This window comes from Corvus kubaryi, unplaced genomic scaffold (genome assembly GCF_017639235.1).
Source record: "Corvus kubaryi isolate FWS band 111438036 unplaced genomic scaffold, C.kubaryi_AGA036_p1.0 37127, whole genome shotgun sequence".
Taxonomy (NCBI): Eukaryota; Metazoa; Chordata; class Aves; order Passeriformes; family Corvidae; genus Corvus; species Corvus kubaryi.
In genome coordinates, this window is record NW_024581032.1 from 171,474 (window position 1) to 186,038 (window position 14,565).

Here is a 14,565-nt window from a genome sequence, read left to right on the forward strand (position 1 = left end):
TTCATTTAGGATTTCAAGCATACCAAGTCCTTTGTTATTTAGAAGATTTCAGCCTCTGTGAGGGATATCAAATGACTACTTGTTATACAAAAGTATCAAAGTGTCCTGGTTTCAGCTGGGATAATTTTCTTCATAGTAGCTGTGTTTTGGATTTAACATGAGAATAAAGTTGATAACACACTGATGTTTTAGTTGCTGCTGAGTAGTGCTTATTCCAAGTCAAGGAATCCTCAGATTCCCATGGTGTTCCAGTGAGGAGGTGCAAAAGAAGCAGGGACAGAGCACAGCTGGGACAGCTGATCTGAGCTGTTCAAACAGATATTCATAGAATCATAGAATAAGCTGAGTTGGAAGGGACCCATCAGGATCATGAAGTCCAACTCCTGGCCCTGCATAGGACACCCCAAGAATCCCACCATGTGCCTGAGAACGTTGTCTAAACCCTTCTTGAACCCAAACAGGCTTGGTGCTTGGTGACCACCTCCACACCAGAACATCATGCCCAGTATTTAAACTGGGGAAATTGGCCAGGGGAAGCCGACTGCTGCTGGGGGACAGGCTGAGCAGTGGTCAGTGGGTGGTGAGAAACTGTTGTGCTGTTGACTTTCTTGGGCTTTACTCCTCTCTCTCCTTTTCATTACAATTAATATTAATTGTTGTTGTTATTATTATCATTAGTATTATTAGTATTCTATTTTACTTTGTTTCAATTATTAAACTATTGTTCTCTCAACCCACCAGTTTTACTTTATTTTCCCAGTTCTCCCACTGGTGCTGAGACAGGGGCAGTGAGCAAGCAGCCACGTGGGCCTGAGCTGCTGGCTGAGGTTAAACCCCAACAGTCCTCTTTGGCACCCAACATGGGACTCAAAAGGTTGCGATAAAACCAGATCTGACTAGAGCATATTAAAAAAAATTTGTTATAAGCCTTCGTTGTATTGGTTTAATGGTTGCTGGTCACCATATTGATTAATTTGCTCTAGGCCTGTGTTGTTCTCTGTTGTACTGGCTTGTGATATGATAGAATGGCTGGTCATAAGCCTGCATGGGGTGTCCCTGCCGTCCTTTGGGAGCCACCTGGTGGAAACAATCCACAGTTACATCTACTGCCTTTTACCCTCAGAGAGCCAACCCACGGGAAAAACACCTTCCTTCCCCTCCAGGATGATTACAGTAGCATTTGAGAATTTTAAGGACTTTGCATATCTTGTCACTACCCTTGAAACCAACCTGGTCCTTTCGGTAGCAACCAGTATGTTGTTGCGTATGGTTCAGGCCTTCTTTAGATTGAAGAAATGATCTGTGGCTGCCAAAACCCCATCAACATGTACTGTGCCTACACAAACTTCAGGGACAGGCCAACAAGAGGCAACCACTCAATCCTTACTCCTGAGTGAGCTGAGGGATATACATAAATATTTCAGCTGCTGTCCTGATGAGCACATTACCACCTAGTTGCTCTGATGCTGGGATTAACAGGGCTAGTGGATTGGAATTAGAAGGTAGGAATCACTTTCTAGGAAAGCAGGCATTGACAAGGTGATTGCATAAGGGATGCAAGTCCTCAGCCTCTGGAAGTGACTCCTGTCAAGCATGAAGGAAAGGTATCCTTACAAGAAAGATGTTACATGTCACCATGCAAGTGGAAAGATATCCAAAGCCTGAGAGAATTAGCTGTGCTAGAGATTATTTATTTTGACCTGGACAATACACCGTTTCCCACAGATCAGACCAATTCCTCTGCACACGACCCATGTGGTGGAAGTTTGTAAAGTGTACCAAGAGCACACACCAACCCACTGGCAACATTAATCTGGAAAGACACCACACCACCATCTGTGGATGCAGTGGATTGCCATCTCCAGGTATATGAAGACAACCTCTTTTCCTCTCTCATCTCATCTGTGGAGAAACTATCAGATAAACTGTCCCAGGAGTTTCAGTGGTTCAAAGAGGGTATGTCCATCTGTATGGACCCACCTCTATGGACTCATGCTAATGACAGTAAGCATTGGCTCAAGAAAGAGGATATGGAAGGTACACACTATGGGATACCCTGGGGGTTTAGCTGGGAGACCACAGAGGGGCCATGAAGAATTGGGATGGCAGACCTACCTTGACCCTAGAGACATGGGTACATGGATTGTGAGGAAAACAGTCCCAAGTGGGGGTTCTTCCAGGAGAGCTGCTACTCCCATCTCCAGTGGATGGTTTCCCAGGCAGAGTGGAAGGGCTGAATTTACTCCTGATCCTATAGAAAGAAATTCTAATCCATTTCTTCAAAAAGTAAGCTCTCTTAGATGCAGTGGGTTTTTAGAGAATGCATATTCCAAACTACAGTCTGATTGTAAGCCCTCTTTATCAAGTCACTCAGAAGAATGATTTCACATGGGGCCCTGAGCAACACCAAGCCTTTGAACAAATTAAGCTAGAAATACTTGGAAAACACTCACAGATGCTTGGGCAAAAGAACGTGGCATTAAGTGGGTATATTGTATCATGCACCAGCTGAGAAAACCAAATGATCCAATGGACTGTTAGACTACACTGAGAGCAATGGGCAGGGGGACCTTCAAACATTGGGATGCACATTGGCAAAGGCCACCTGGTGAGTCAGCACTGGAAGATCTGCCAAGTGGGCTGGCCCTGCCCAATCAAAACTTTTACTGTAGAAGGGAATAAAGTTCCTGTAGTGCACATGAAAAATGTGCTGCAGAAAACAGTTGGGATTATTCCTGCCTTGGGCAAAGGCAAACTCATCTGTAGTACTGTTTTTGCTCAAGGACCTGGGCACACTTGGTAAGGCGGGAGGATGGGCAAGTCTGCTTTGTGCGTTGAGTGGATTTGATTGAATAGCCAGTGAATTGTGTGATGTTAATTGCTGTATAATGCTGTATATTAGCACTTCTATGTCAGCTGCATGACCACCACCGTACTGGGCACCTCATGCCTGTCTCCACCCCTCCAGCTTTGGGGATCTGAACCCAACTTCCCTTAAACTGCCACGCTGAGAATGAATTTTGATGTAACCAGGCAAACAGAACAGTGATGGAATTAGAACTGGCTTCAACATGCAACAGTCCAACACCAAACACCCTCTTTCCTGCCCTGAAAGACTGTTTATGACATTCTTAAGTCATGGACTAAATGAACTCAGTAGACTTCTATAGGGATTGTCTATAGATTAAGGAACTCTGTGTGCGTCCATAAAAAGACGGGAAAAGTGGTGGTGTATTGGAAAGCGTGGGACCTGGCATGACATAAATGGTATGGAATAAGCAGCTGATCGATACTTTTCTGGTTTCAGCTGGGAGTTAATTTTCTTCCTAGTAGCTGGTACAGAGCTGTTTTTCTGAATTAGTATGAAAATAATGTAACACACTGATGTTTCAGTTGTTGTTCAGCAGTCCTTACTCTGAGTCAAAGATTTTTCAGTGTGCAATGCTCTACCAGTGAGGTGCTCAAGCCATGAGGGAACAGGGCCAGGACCCCGACCTGAACTGGCCAGAGAGATATAGAACATCATGCCCAGTATATAAACTGCGGGGAAGTTGGCTGGGGGACGGGCTGGGCATCAGTCAGCAAGTGGTGATGAGTACTTGTGCCATGCATCACTTATGCTTCTCAGGTTTTCTCTCTCTCTTTTTCCCTTATTACTACTTTGGTTCAATTATTTAACTGCTTTATCTCAACCAGTGAGTTTTGTTTCCAATTCCCTTCCCTACAGTAGGGGGAGGAGACAGGGAGTGAGCCAGTGGCTGGCTTAGTTGCCAGCTGGGATTAAACCACAACACCAAGGGATCTTTTGACCTCTGCTCTGTAAATATTGTTTCCATGTATTACATGCTGAAACTGCCAATATTTAGTCAACCTAGCTGTGATGGAATTTCAAAAAAAACATAAACCCCAAAAAAATTAACTTGCATATTCAATTTAGTTCTGTGTGAAGGCTTCTCATTTTGTTCATATGTACATGCAGCAATACAAAATTCACTCTTGCAGCTTGGAACAATCTATTCAAATAACTTTCATAGATGACCTCACTACTTGTGTCTCAACCATTGTCAAGAGCTCAATTTCTCCTGCAATTCTGATTTACTAGGACTTTGAAATTGTGTTAGATTTGCCAAAATCGCCTCTAAGTGTGTAGCTGTGCAGAAGTAAACTCACTATGCTGACAAAATAAATCTTCCTGTAACTAAAACTCAAGCAGTGTTTTAGTGTCTAATGTGGAAGTCCCTCTCTCTGTAGGCTGCATATGTAATTTCATTCTGAAGAAAAATCATGCCGGTACAATTCAAACGGTAGTATGTAGGCTCTTAACTGTTGATGTGTTTATGTAATTTTTCAGGTAATAATTATTACAAATAAATAGGTCCTCAGAAGCTGAAGTGTTCGTGTCAATAGTTCAGTCACAGAGATTCACACCTTACAACCTCATTAGCAGATTTCAGTTTCTTCTGGAAGATTAACACTTCATCACCTTTGTGTTCATTGATGCAGTGTAGAATTAAGGCATTTGTGCCTATGCTTTTGGCTGTGCAGCTCCATCACTACTGTAGGGCTTTGCTACAGACTTAAGGTTCATGGTGGTTTTTTTCTGCAGAAGCTTTTTGGATAAACTCAACAGAACAAGTAGTTGCTTCCTGGTGTATCATTATGAGTGTTAGAATATCTCAGCATTAAAACATAGCTCACAAAGGAGTTTTGCAGTTAACATTGAGCAGAACTACTCAGCTCCCGCTGTCATGTAAGAGTTGATGATCACAGCTAGGTATGCTCACCATGCAGTTAAGAGCTTCTTCACACCACTGAAATCAAACTGAAGCACTACATTTATTAAATTACAACTGATGCCATATTCAGCAACTCCATGGCTGTACACTGCTGTTCGGTGTACAAGCTGCAGAGATCACTTTGGAGTCTCCTCAAACTTGGGCTCTACAGGAAAAATGGGAAAAAGAGAAAATGCCTATTAGTCTCTTTTTATTCCATCCTCAAACACCACAATTAATTTGTAATTTGAAGAAAGCTAACCATTATGTTGGCAAGCTAAAGCAGTACGTTGCAGTCTACATCCCCACTTACTGATTAAATGTGGGCAGCAGTAAAGAGTAGCTATGCTGGAGGCAGGTCTTTTCCACCATGCAAGAGTTATGTATGAAGGCTAAGCCTCAGTAACATTCTGCCACAACAGCTTTTAACAACATCTGGGATAGGGGAGAAGACAGCAGGGAAACTGAAGAATGCTACTGGACGAGTATTTCCAACATAGCTCTGATACAAGAACAAGTAACCAAGCTCTTCTCTCCCTTTGATTAGTGTATTCTCCATGTACATTAACAGAGAGGAGCACACAATTTCAACTCCAGTCAGCAAGATACTCTCTCAAGATACATGCAAACACTGACCAAGGAGTTCTTGATGTCAAAGGTACAGGATCACAAAGGTTAGGGTTTTGGGCACCTGGGCTACTAATGCCTGCTCTCTTTAATACAAAGTCTAAGGGGCAAGGGTCAGCTTATAGTAAGCATCACTAAGGTAAAAAAATTTAACTTCCTACCATATAATTACTCAGATTTGAAACCTTATTTAAATTAGATCAAGGACAGACAACAATGGTAAAAGAACATAGTTGTGCCTGTCTTTGTTCTGTTCCCATGGTCACACAAATCCTTTTTCCTTACAAAAACAAGTGGAATTTTAATATGCATAGTTTCACATATGACACAGAAATAAAACTGAATATAGAGAAACTACATCCCTAAAATTGTGGAAAAATAAAAAAGAAAAACCATGGATTCATAGATTCTACTTTACAGGTACTCTGTTTTATCTGCACCAGTAAAAACTTGACACCAGCTTTACCCAACTGAAATACTACCAAAACCCAAAACGTTTTCGGGTGTGTTCCTAGTCTAAATTAGAAGTCCCAGACAGTCTGGTCAGAATCACAAGTCACTGACTATGGTGGCTTGGCCTTGGATGGCTGCCAGATACCCACCAAGCCTTATGCTGTCTGCCTTTTCCCTTCCATGCAAAAACAAACTTAGACCACTTAAACAGAAGTCATACTAAATAGCTGAAGAAAAAGGTTTAATATAATTTAGCCACAAAATATTTTTAAGTAAGAAAGTTAAGTCCTATGTTCATTTTCTGAAATCAGTGGCTTTCTGGAGGAGCCTACAAAATCAAAGAAGTCACAGTTTGGATGATGTAAGACTAACTGATATTCACATTATAGTCTGCTGATCTTTATGACAAGATGAGAAAAATACAGGCCCTAGGCTATTTCTATTTGAGCTCTTTCTTTAGGGTCTCTGAAGGACAATTAACATAGCCTGACCTGACTGCAAGTTTTGTTAATCATCAGTGTAAGGAAAACCACGTCTCTGCTAGAAAAGGCAAATAATCAAAATAGGAGGCACAGGGAATCAGATGTGAACTGTGCAAAAGTGTAAGATTCCCAGAGGGCATTTTACATTAAATTAATGGTACAAATAGAAACTAAAGGGGAATTAAGAAAACCTGTGAGTGAACATGTATCTACTTGCAATTAGAATTCAGTAAGATTGTTAACTCACCCTCAAATTTGAATTCTGGAAACTTGGTGAGATCTCCCTCACCATACGCCCGTTGGAGTCTTGCAAGGGATTCATTCATGTCTTTTTGAAAGTCGGGTCCTGCATCAACAGGCCCTCCAGCTTGCCTAGAAAACATTAAAAATTGTGATTAACAACTCACTTCTAACATTTCACATGGAAAATTCGACATTTTCAAGCCCACTTACGCATTAAAACCTTTTCAACAACGAACCAAAGGAAATAATTTAAAATATTTCCAAACTCAAGCTATGACACCTTAGGGCCACCTTACCTTACAAATAAACAAGATTCTCAGAGTAAAGTAAAGGTTTTCTGCTATCAGCAATGAAGATCCAACTATCAGGGATGAAAATCCAAGCCTTTTGTGACAAAAGGTGGTCTTATGAAGCAATAAAACTACAGTGATGAACATGCAGGCTCTCAGGGCTTTTAGTTTTGTTTGCTCCAGGTGTGAATTCCTAACAAAATTGTGATTTGCACCTCTTCTATCTCTGAAATAGTTATCTCAGTTAGTAAAGCTTAACTGTTCTTACCAATAGAACATGTTTTGAAAGCTAAAGAAGCAAAAAACCCCCACCACAACCAGAACTTCTTGGGATACAAATATCAGATAACTAAAGTAGTAACTCTTTAGATTGCCAGCACTTAGTTGTACCACCACATGATCCATGCTTGTAACTGGTAAAACCAGCAAATATCTGCCTCCCTACACAGATGGGTTCCTAAGTAAGGATACACATATCTTCCACCAGTAGAGCTAAGAAGTGTCTTAATTCCTTCCCAGGAATAGTTCCCAAGAATAAATTACACAGAATTACTATAGTTCTATGTAGTTACTATATAGAACTATAGTTTTAGTTTCCTGGTCAGTAGTTCATTCAAACATTACAAGAATCTAAGATTCCAATTGAAGGAACTGCGTATTAACTGCAGATGAACCATCCTGATAATTCTCGATTACTTTTGAAGGCTATTTCCATTCAGCTTCTGGAAACAAGACTACAGAGTAACTGTTTTCCCCAACAAAAAAGCCAACAAAAAAGAAAAATAGGGTTTGTTTAGCTTTTTCCCCCCATTTATGGAGCGTGTAGGTGGGTAAAAATTAACATACCAATACATTCATGCAGTGTGCAAGAGACCTTAACTGAGTGCCTTAATTGCCCAAGAAGAATGACATCATATTTTTTCTTTTTTAAGGGAAAAAAATTGGTATTTTCTATTAGATATGCTAGAACAAGCCTTCACACTAGTGAAACCATCACTAAGTGTTGCAGGAAAATGCACCTTAAATATTTAGAGACCAGCCTACAAAACTATCAAATTGTCAAAAATCAAACACTCATGTTTGATACTTTTATGTCAAAATCAACAGGTTTTCCCCCTTTTGCCATCAGCTCCCTCCTTAAGACAATTTCCTTTACTTACTTGCTCTTTGTGTTATACTCTCTGATCTTGTCCAAGAAGAGCTTCTGAACCGGGTCGAGCTCTTTTGTCTTGTTGAAGACAATCGCAGAGAGCCCAATGTTCCTGCGCAGGTGAACAGACACAGCGGAGTGGAAAAGGGAGGAAAGCCGCAAGATCTGCCGCAGGATCATGATGGCACTGCTGCTTTAACCATTAAAAAAACCACCAAAACAGGAATAAAGAATTAGTCACAGGGATATAAATGCATTTTAAAAGCACGAAAAAATAGCTTGGAGCAGAAACCAGAAAAGTATTCAAAGGATATTTCCTATACTAAGACATTATTAAAATAAATGCATGAAGAAGAAAGAAAAATGTACTTTGGACTTGAACTTTAAAGCAGAAAGGTATTCAAAGGTTATTTAAAACAGCATGGGGCGATGGGGAGGAATTCCAGCAGCCACTGAACCCGAGGACACGCTGACCCCACGGGCACAGCTCCGCAACCCGTTCGGTACGGAACCGCGACCGAACAACCCAGACAAACCTGGAATTCCGCTCTCCGCGTTGTTTAAGTAGAAAAAACGTGACACTTTCAAACCAGCAAAGCTCCCCAGTCACCTTGGCCGAACCACCGCCTCCGCTCGACCCCACCCACCGTCCTCGCGGTGCACACCGGGAACCAACCCCCACCCCCGCTCACACCCGGGGTTCTCCCATCCCCATCCCCATCCCCGCACACCGCCTGGCCCCGCTCGGCGCCCACCGGGACCTGGGGTAGCGCGGGGAGAGCCCCGGGAGAGCCCAGAACGCACTGTGCCCGCACAGAGCCACTTCAAAGTAACGGGAAGGGGCTCGGGGCCTTCCGGAGCCGCGTGAGCCGCTGGGAGCTGTAGTTCCCACGCGGGGGCCGCCGGGAACTGTAGTTCCCGCGCGGGGCTCGCCGGGAGCCGTAGTTCGCGCGGGGGTGCGGCGGTGTCGCGCCTTTTCCCTGCGGTGGGCCCGCGCGCCGCCCCGATTCTGGCGCAGCTCGCTCCCGGACCCGCTCCCGAAGCCGGTCCTGGACCCGGAGCCGCGGGACTTCCCGGACGCGGACGGACGGCGGGACGTGCCGGTGCGGTGGGCGGACGAACGGACGGACGGACAGTGGCGGCGGGTGAGCGCGGCCCGGCCCGGCCCGGCCCGTGTTTTGTTTCCGTTTCTTCCCCGGCGGCTCCGCGATCCCATTTCCGTTTCGGGTTCAAACAACGACACGGAGGCGCCGCGGGAAGCGGGGCCCATGGGGAGGTGGCGCCTCGGCGGTCGCGGGGAAGGGCCCTCGGGCTCAAGGACCGAGTGCTCCCACCGCGGGGCTCGCGAGGCCTCCCCGGTGCCTGAAAACTTATTCCCGCTCGTAAAAACCTTGTTTTGGATGAAAATGTAACAGGATGTGGCGTCTTGTGGTTCTCCCCTTGCACTGGGGAGAAGCCCGTCGAGTGATGTGTCCAGTTCTGGGCCCCTCTCTCCGAGAAGGACATAGAGGGGCTGGAGCGAGTCGACAGAAAGGCAGCGGAGCTGCTGGGAAAGGGTCTGGAGCAGAAGTCTGATGAGGAGGAGCTGGGGGACTCATCCTGGGGAAGAGGAGGCCCGGGGGGCGGGGGAGAATCCTATTGCTGTTTACAATTCCCTGATAGAAGGTTGCAGCCAGGTGAGGGTCGGCTCTGCTCCTCGACAAACCAGTAAAAAGAGTCTTAACCTGTGCCGGGGAGGTTTAGGTTGGACACTAAGAGGAATTTTTGCACTGGAGGGTGATTGGACATTGGAACAAGCAGAACAGGCCGCCCAGGGAGATGGTGGGATCACCATCCCTAGAGATGTTAAAGGAAATAGTGGATGTGGCACTTAGTGCCATGGTCTAGTTGACATGGTGGTGTTCAGTCATGATGATCTCAAAAGTCTTTTCCAACCTAATTCATTCCATGATCTTGCATTGTTTCTTTCTAATGTTCAGCCAGGCACATGCTGCACAGCCACAGCTCCCAGTTTGCCTTTATTTTCTCCCTTCTGGCTGTTGATAAGGAAGTTAAACATATCAAATCTGGTGTGATTTTCCCCCACCCTGTTCAGTGCTCCACTATCTCCGTCGTAAAACTGAACTGGTTGATGAGTTGTAAAAGCTGATCTGTAAAGGACAGGCTGTTTGCTTTGTTACCTGCTTTGTAATTTGGATAATTTGGATTTGCTTTATAATTTGGATAATACGGATGGATGAGAACCATGTGCTGCACACAGCAGAGCTTCTCTGGGGCACAGATAACTCCAGTGACTGGACTTCAGCATCAGCTGATAAGGTGTATGGGTTCCAGAACTGGACCCCATTTCACAATTACCTGGTGGGATAGCAAACATAATTCTATTCAGAGAGTTTGTGCCCGTATCACGGTGGGCTCATTCCTCACTTAACTCCTTGTGTTCTAGGAAAATGATAGATCTTAAACAGAACAAAGGGACTTTTACAGTCTCCTGACTGTAAAAGATGCTGGAGTAGCACTGGGCTGTCATACAAGGGAGAAAGGCTCTGCTGACAGATGCCTTCTCATATGTTAGTGGAGGTCAGATTTCTTCTTGGCTAACAGGTAAATCTTAGGGCTTGTTAGGTTGAAGGAAAAAGTGGAAACAAGCAGAAATCAGTAGGCTGAACCTTCCAGGAATCAACCACAGTTTTATATGCTCCTTTGAACAAATGCTGCTGTTGTAGTGTTCCTGCCACATGAGCCCTCCAGGCAAGCCAGGCTATTAGAGCCTTCTTGTCTCTCAGTAGCCTTCAGGGAAGGGTCAGGCAGCTCAGTCCCATCTGAACCTATGTTCACTTTCAAACTCTGCATCATCCTGTAGCAACAAGCTGCCAGACTTCATGTGAAATGTTTAAATCGAGAGGAATCTCTTTATGCTAGCATAGGAAAGACTGAATAATTTTCCCCTTTAGGCTTCTATGAACTTTAACGAGTTTATGTGTTTCCATCATGTTGTTATTCTTTATACCCATCTCCCTTCCTTGTATCTGTGCGTAGTGGAACCATCTTTCTTCCTCTTTTTGTACCTGCTCTTTATGCCTGGGTATTACCGCAGGCCTGGTTGCTACAGTATATCACCGTGTCCCGCAGCCATAGGGAGGAGGAGGAGAGAAGATCCAGCAGGCAGGAATTGTGCAGCAAGATTGATTTATTTAATTATTTTACAAACTCTTTTATAGACTTTTTTCTTCATAGTCTAATTGGACAAAGGACCAGCCACCCCTTGGGGGTGATTGGCTAAAATCCTAAAACATCCATTGTCAAAATATTTTTCTACTATACCATGAACAAGACTTTTCAAGGTTGCAGGTGGCTTGGTTGTTTACATTCCCTGCTACCCCTTCTATGAGAGAGAAAAGTCTCTCATGGACTTAGAAAATAGCAAGAAAATCCTCGCTAACAGCATTTTTGTACCCACACCTGGGTTCCTCTTTCCTGCCCCTCCAGGGATCCGAAAATATAGCAGAGCCTGTGAGATTCAACCATGAATTGCCTTTGAAGAGGGAGTGAACAGTTACTACTCCAGCTGCCACTTTGGAGTCAAATCCATAGGGACTTCTAAATGCCTTACCTAATTCTGTACTGTTACTGTGGGCAGTAATATTTTCTCACTGCATCACTCTGCATTTAGCTGTATTGAATATTTTCTGCCAGAAATCTATCAAGATGGTGAGTTCTTTCTGTAAGTTTGCACTGTTTTCTCGGTAAATAACATACAGATATGTCAAGGAACAGAAATCCCGGCCTAACCCCTTTGTGACCTTACTGGTAATCTCCCTTCATCACCAAAAAAAAAGATAATTTACCTTTGGTTTGTGTTTTTAATTTGATCGCTAATACAGAAAAGACATTTGCCCCTCTTTTATCATACCAGTTTACTTCTTTGGGAGTTTTCAGTAAGAGACATTGCTCAAACCTTGGTTTTGAAATATTTTTTAATAGTCTGACAGATCACCTGTAACCATGCAGGTGTCGGTGCATTCAAATATTTAAGCCTGTCTGCATTCTTCAGAAGTTGAGTTTCTGTCTTTCCCACTTGTCTTGAGAATGATACACAAGATTAAGATAAAGGAATTGGACTCCTGGGGCCCTGTTCAGTGGACATTATGCTGGCCCTTTGGAGACTTTCACACAGCCAGATCTGTGAACGGGTTCTGGATTTGCTTCTAGAGTTGAGATATTGATAAGTGATCTTTCACTTCCTAACCTTGGTAGCTTCTTACAGAATGAACCACATGCAGCACTTGATTTCTTCACAACTGATCTTACAAAATAGTTTTTGAAGGAGATGATGAGTCGTTTGAATTTCTTTAGACAGTTTACATAGAAGCTGTAAACCATAGTTGGTTACTATTACTTTTGAGAAGTTTTAAAGATTAATATATATCCTTATTATCTTGTCTTCAGTAGATACTCTTGCTAATAGTTGGGTTTGGGATAGAGTAGTCCTGGGGAAAGGATGATTCCAGGATGGAACTTGGTGATCTCTTCTGGTTTGGATATTTAAATAGTAGTCATGTTTTGCTTTTTCTCCAATGGTTTTTTCTTCTTCTGTACTTCTACTTCCTGCTCCTTTTGCTATGAGTTCATGGTGTTATTTATTGTAAACTGTTAATATAATTTGGCCTGGTTTTTTATTGTGTGTATTTCGTAGTTACGGTATATGTGCAGGTTAGTGAAAGATAAAAATACTAGACAAACTATGTCTTTACAGACCAAATGCTGTAGTTCTTTGTTTCCCACTTATGTTCCCAACAGACTCCAGTGTTCTACAGGGCATGAAAATCTGCAGTGTTAGTGAGAATGTCATCACAGAATAGCTTTCCCTTTCATTACTAACATCCTGCTTTAGTTTGGGACTTCACAAGATAGGTTCATTGTGCTCATGTCATCAACTGTTCACCTGTGGGAGGCATGGGTGGAAAGATGAGATAGTCAACAAACACTTTGTTGTTGACTTTACTTGCCTATGAAGAAATCACAGATCTTCTCCCTAACTTCCTCCTGCAGCATTTAATGTAAAATGCTGCTTAAATTTATAAGCATCTTTCAGCCATGCTGGGAAGGTAGTTTGAATTTTCAGATGTGCTTTGCTGTAGGTGGCCCGGAGCAACAACAAAAAAATCCATAAATTTGGGTGCCTCCAAGAGAATCAGGCTTTGGGCTCTGTGCAAATGTCTTAACAGTCCCATGTTTGCTTCTAGAACATTTGTTTGAGGACAGGCATAACAATATATTTTATGAAATCTATATTAGCTTTTGGATTTATTTTTTAGATGAATTCTTGGCTTTAAAAGGCTATTCTGGTATTTGGATTAAAAAATGTGTGATAGGACACAAAACATTGTCTAGTCTTGTTGGTCTGTGACTTACACAAAAAATTCTTTTCTGTTCATAGCTCTGTTCTTAAGTCATTGCAGCCATGACTAAGAGAGAAGCAGAAGAGCTGATAGAAATTGAAATTGATGGAACTGAGAAACAGGAATGCACTGAAGAAAGGTATGCACTTTCTTTGTTTTTTGGGATCCTTAGGCAGCAATTAACTAATTAGTTTTTCTGTTTCTTACCTAATTAAATGGTGGTCTTCTAGAAGTTGAAATGTAGCCAGTATAGGAAATCAGTATAGTGCTGTCATGTTCCTCGATCTTATTTAATTCCCAAACTGTTTTGGTTGTCCTTTCTATGTTATTAGGACTTTACTTTTCCTATTTTCATGTCTGTAGTAGTATGTCTGTGTGTGTGTCCTGCAAACCTTTCAGCGTCAGTGTATCCTTCTGTAATTGAGATGAGCCTTTCTATTTCTCCAGTCCTTTGCTTTACTGTTATACAGGATTTATACAGGACGATTTGTTTTTAACAGAGCAGAAATGATGCTCAGTATCAACTATACTGTTGTTAGGGCCATTGAAACTGTACATACTGAAGTAGAATACCCTCTGACCTAATTACCTCAACCTGGATTTTTAGTTTCCAATGCTTCCCTCCTAATTTTCACTTCTGTGTTTGGAAGCTCAGAGCGTCAGTTGATGTGTAGGGTAGTGTTGCAATCTGGTCTAAGCACAGAAGAGTAAAGAAAACTAAGTCGCTGTAAGTAAAACAGATTGAACCCAGAAAGCTACAAAATATACCCCAAAATTTGATTAAAACCAGTCGAGGTTAGATGTTGGTGCCAAAAAAAAATGCTGTATTTTAGTTAATACTAAAAGAGCTAGAAAGACAGACAGAAAGAAAAGAAATAGAAAAAGAGGTGTGGGGAGGGGGTCAGGGAGAGTGACAGAGATTAAGTAGAAGCTTATCATCCCTTCCTGGGTCCCAGCAATGTCCCATTGCTTCCCTCCATCTAGTCTTCTTGGTGGTGAGAGTCCCCCACCGAAAAGTCTACAATCCAATGGATTAATATATGTTTGGGCAGGTGGGAACCTCTCTGGGTGGGGGGCAAGTTTGGCACTATCCCTCGCAAGACTCTGTATCTGTTGTATCATGTAGTATCACGTGCAGTGCTC

At 42.9% G+C, this 14,565-nt stretch overlaps 3 protein-coding genes across 11 annotated transcripts in view; 2 read left to right on the forward strand and 1 right to left on the reverse strand.

Moving 5' to 3' along the window:
• JAM2 (junctional adhesion molecule 2) overlaps positions 1-4,391 on the forward strand; it is a 50,591-nt gene extending 46,200 nt beyond the window's left edge. Inside the window, exon 10 of one of the 2 annotated variants that reach the window (XM_042021178.1) lies at positions 1,726-4,391. In XM_042021178.1, coding sequence (XP_041877112.1) covers positions 1,726-1,812 — 87 coding nt within the window. In that variant the 3' untranslated portion in view covers positions 1,813-4,391. Of the gene's footprint in view, positions 1-9 lie in introns of both variants that reach the window. The other variant, XM_042021179.1, reaches the window with a different exon arrangement.
• A 426-nt stretch (positions 4,392-4,817) lies between these two features.
• ATP5PF (ATP synthase peripheral stalk subunit F6) lies at positions 4,818-8,931 on the reverse strand. 5 transcript variants are annotated; one of them, XM_042021184.1, is made up of 4 exons: positions 8,776-8,931; positions 8,031-8,210; positions 6,585-6,709; positions 4,818-4,941 (listed from the first exon to the last, which is right to left on the reverse strand). In XM_042021184.1, the coding sequence occupies exons 2-4, from the start codon at positions 8,198-8,200 to the stop codon at positions 4,913-4,915; spliced, it is 324 nt and encodes a 107-aa protein (XP_041877118.1). In that variant the 5' UTR covers positions 8,201-8,210; positions 8,776-8,931; the 3' UTR covers positions 4,818-4,912. The 5 variants fall into 5 exon arrangements, with proteins under 5 accessions (XP_041877118.1, XP_041877119.1, XP_041877122.1 ...); XM_042021185.1 differs by having other exon boundaries at positions 8,782-8,885; XM_042021188.1 differs by having other exon boundaries at positions 8,825-8,843.
• Positions 8,932-8,964: 33 nt separating this feature from the next.
• The window catches only part of GABPA (GA binding protein transcription factor subunit alpha), a 27,610-nt gene continuing 22,009 nt past the window's right edge, over positions 8,965-14,565 (forward strand). For 2 of the 4 annotated variants that reach the window (XM_042021173.1, XM_042021171.1), the window contains exons 1-2: positions 8,967-9,165; positions 13,461-13,561. In XM_042021173.1, the coding sequence (XP_041877107.1) occupies positions 13,485-13,561 (77 nt within the window). In that variant the 5' untranslated portion in view covers positions 8,967-9,165; positions 13,461-13,484. Of the gene's footprint in view, positions 9,166-9,303; positions 9,469-13,460; positions 13,562-14,565 lie in introns of those variants that run through there. The other 2 variants (XM_042021175.1, XM_042021174.1) reach the window with 2 other exon arrangements.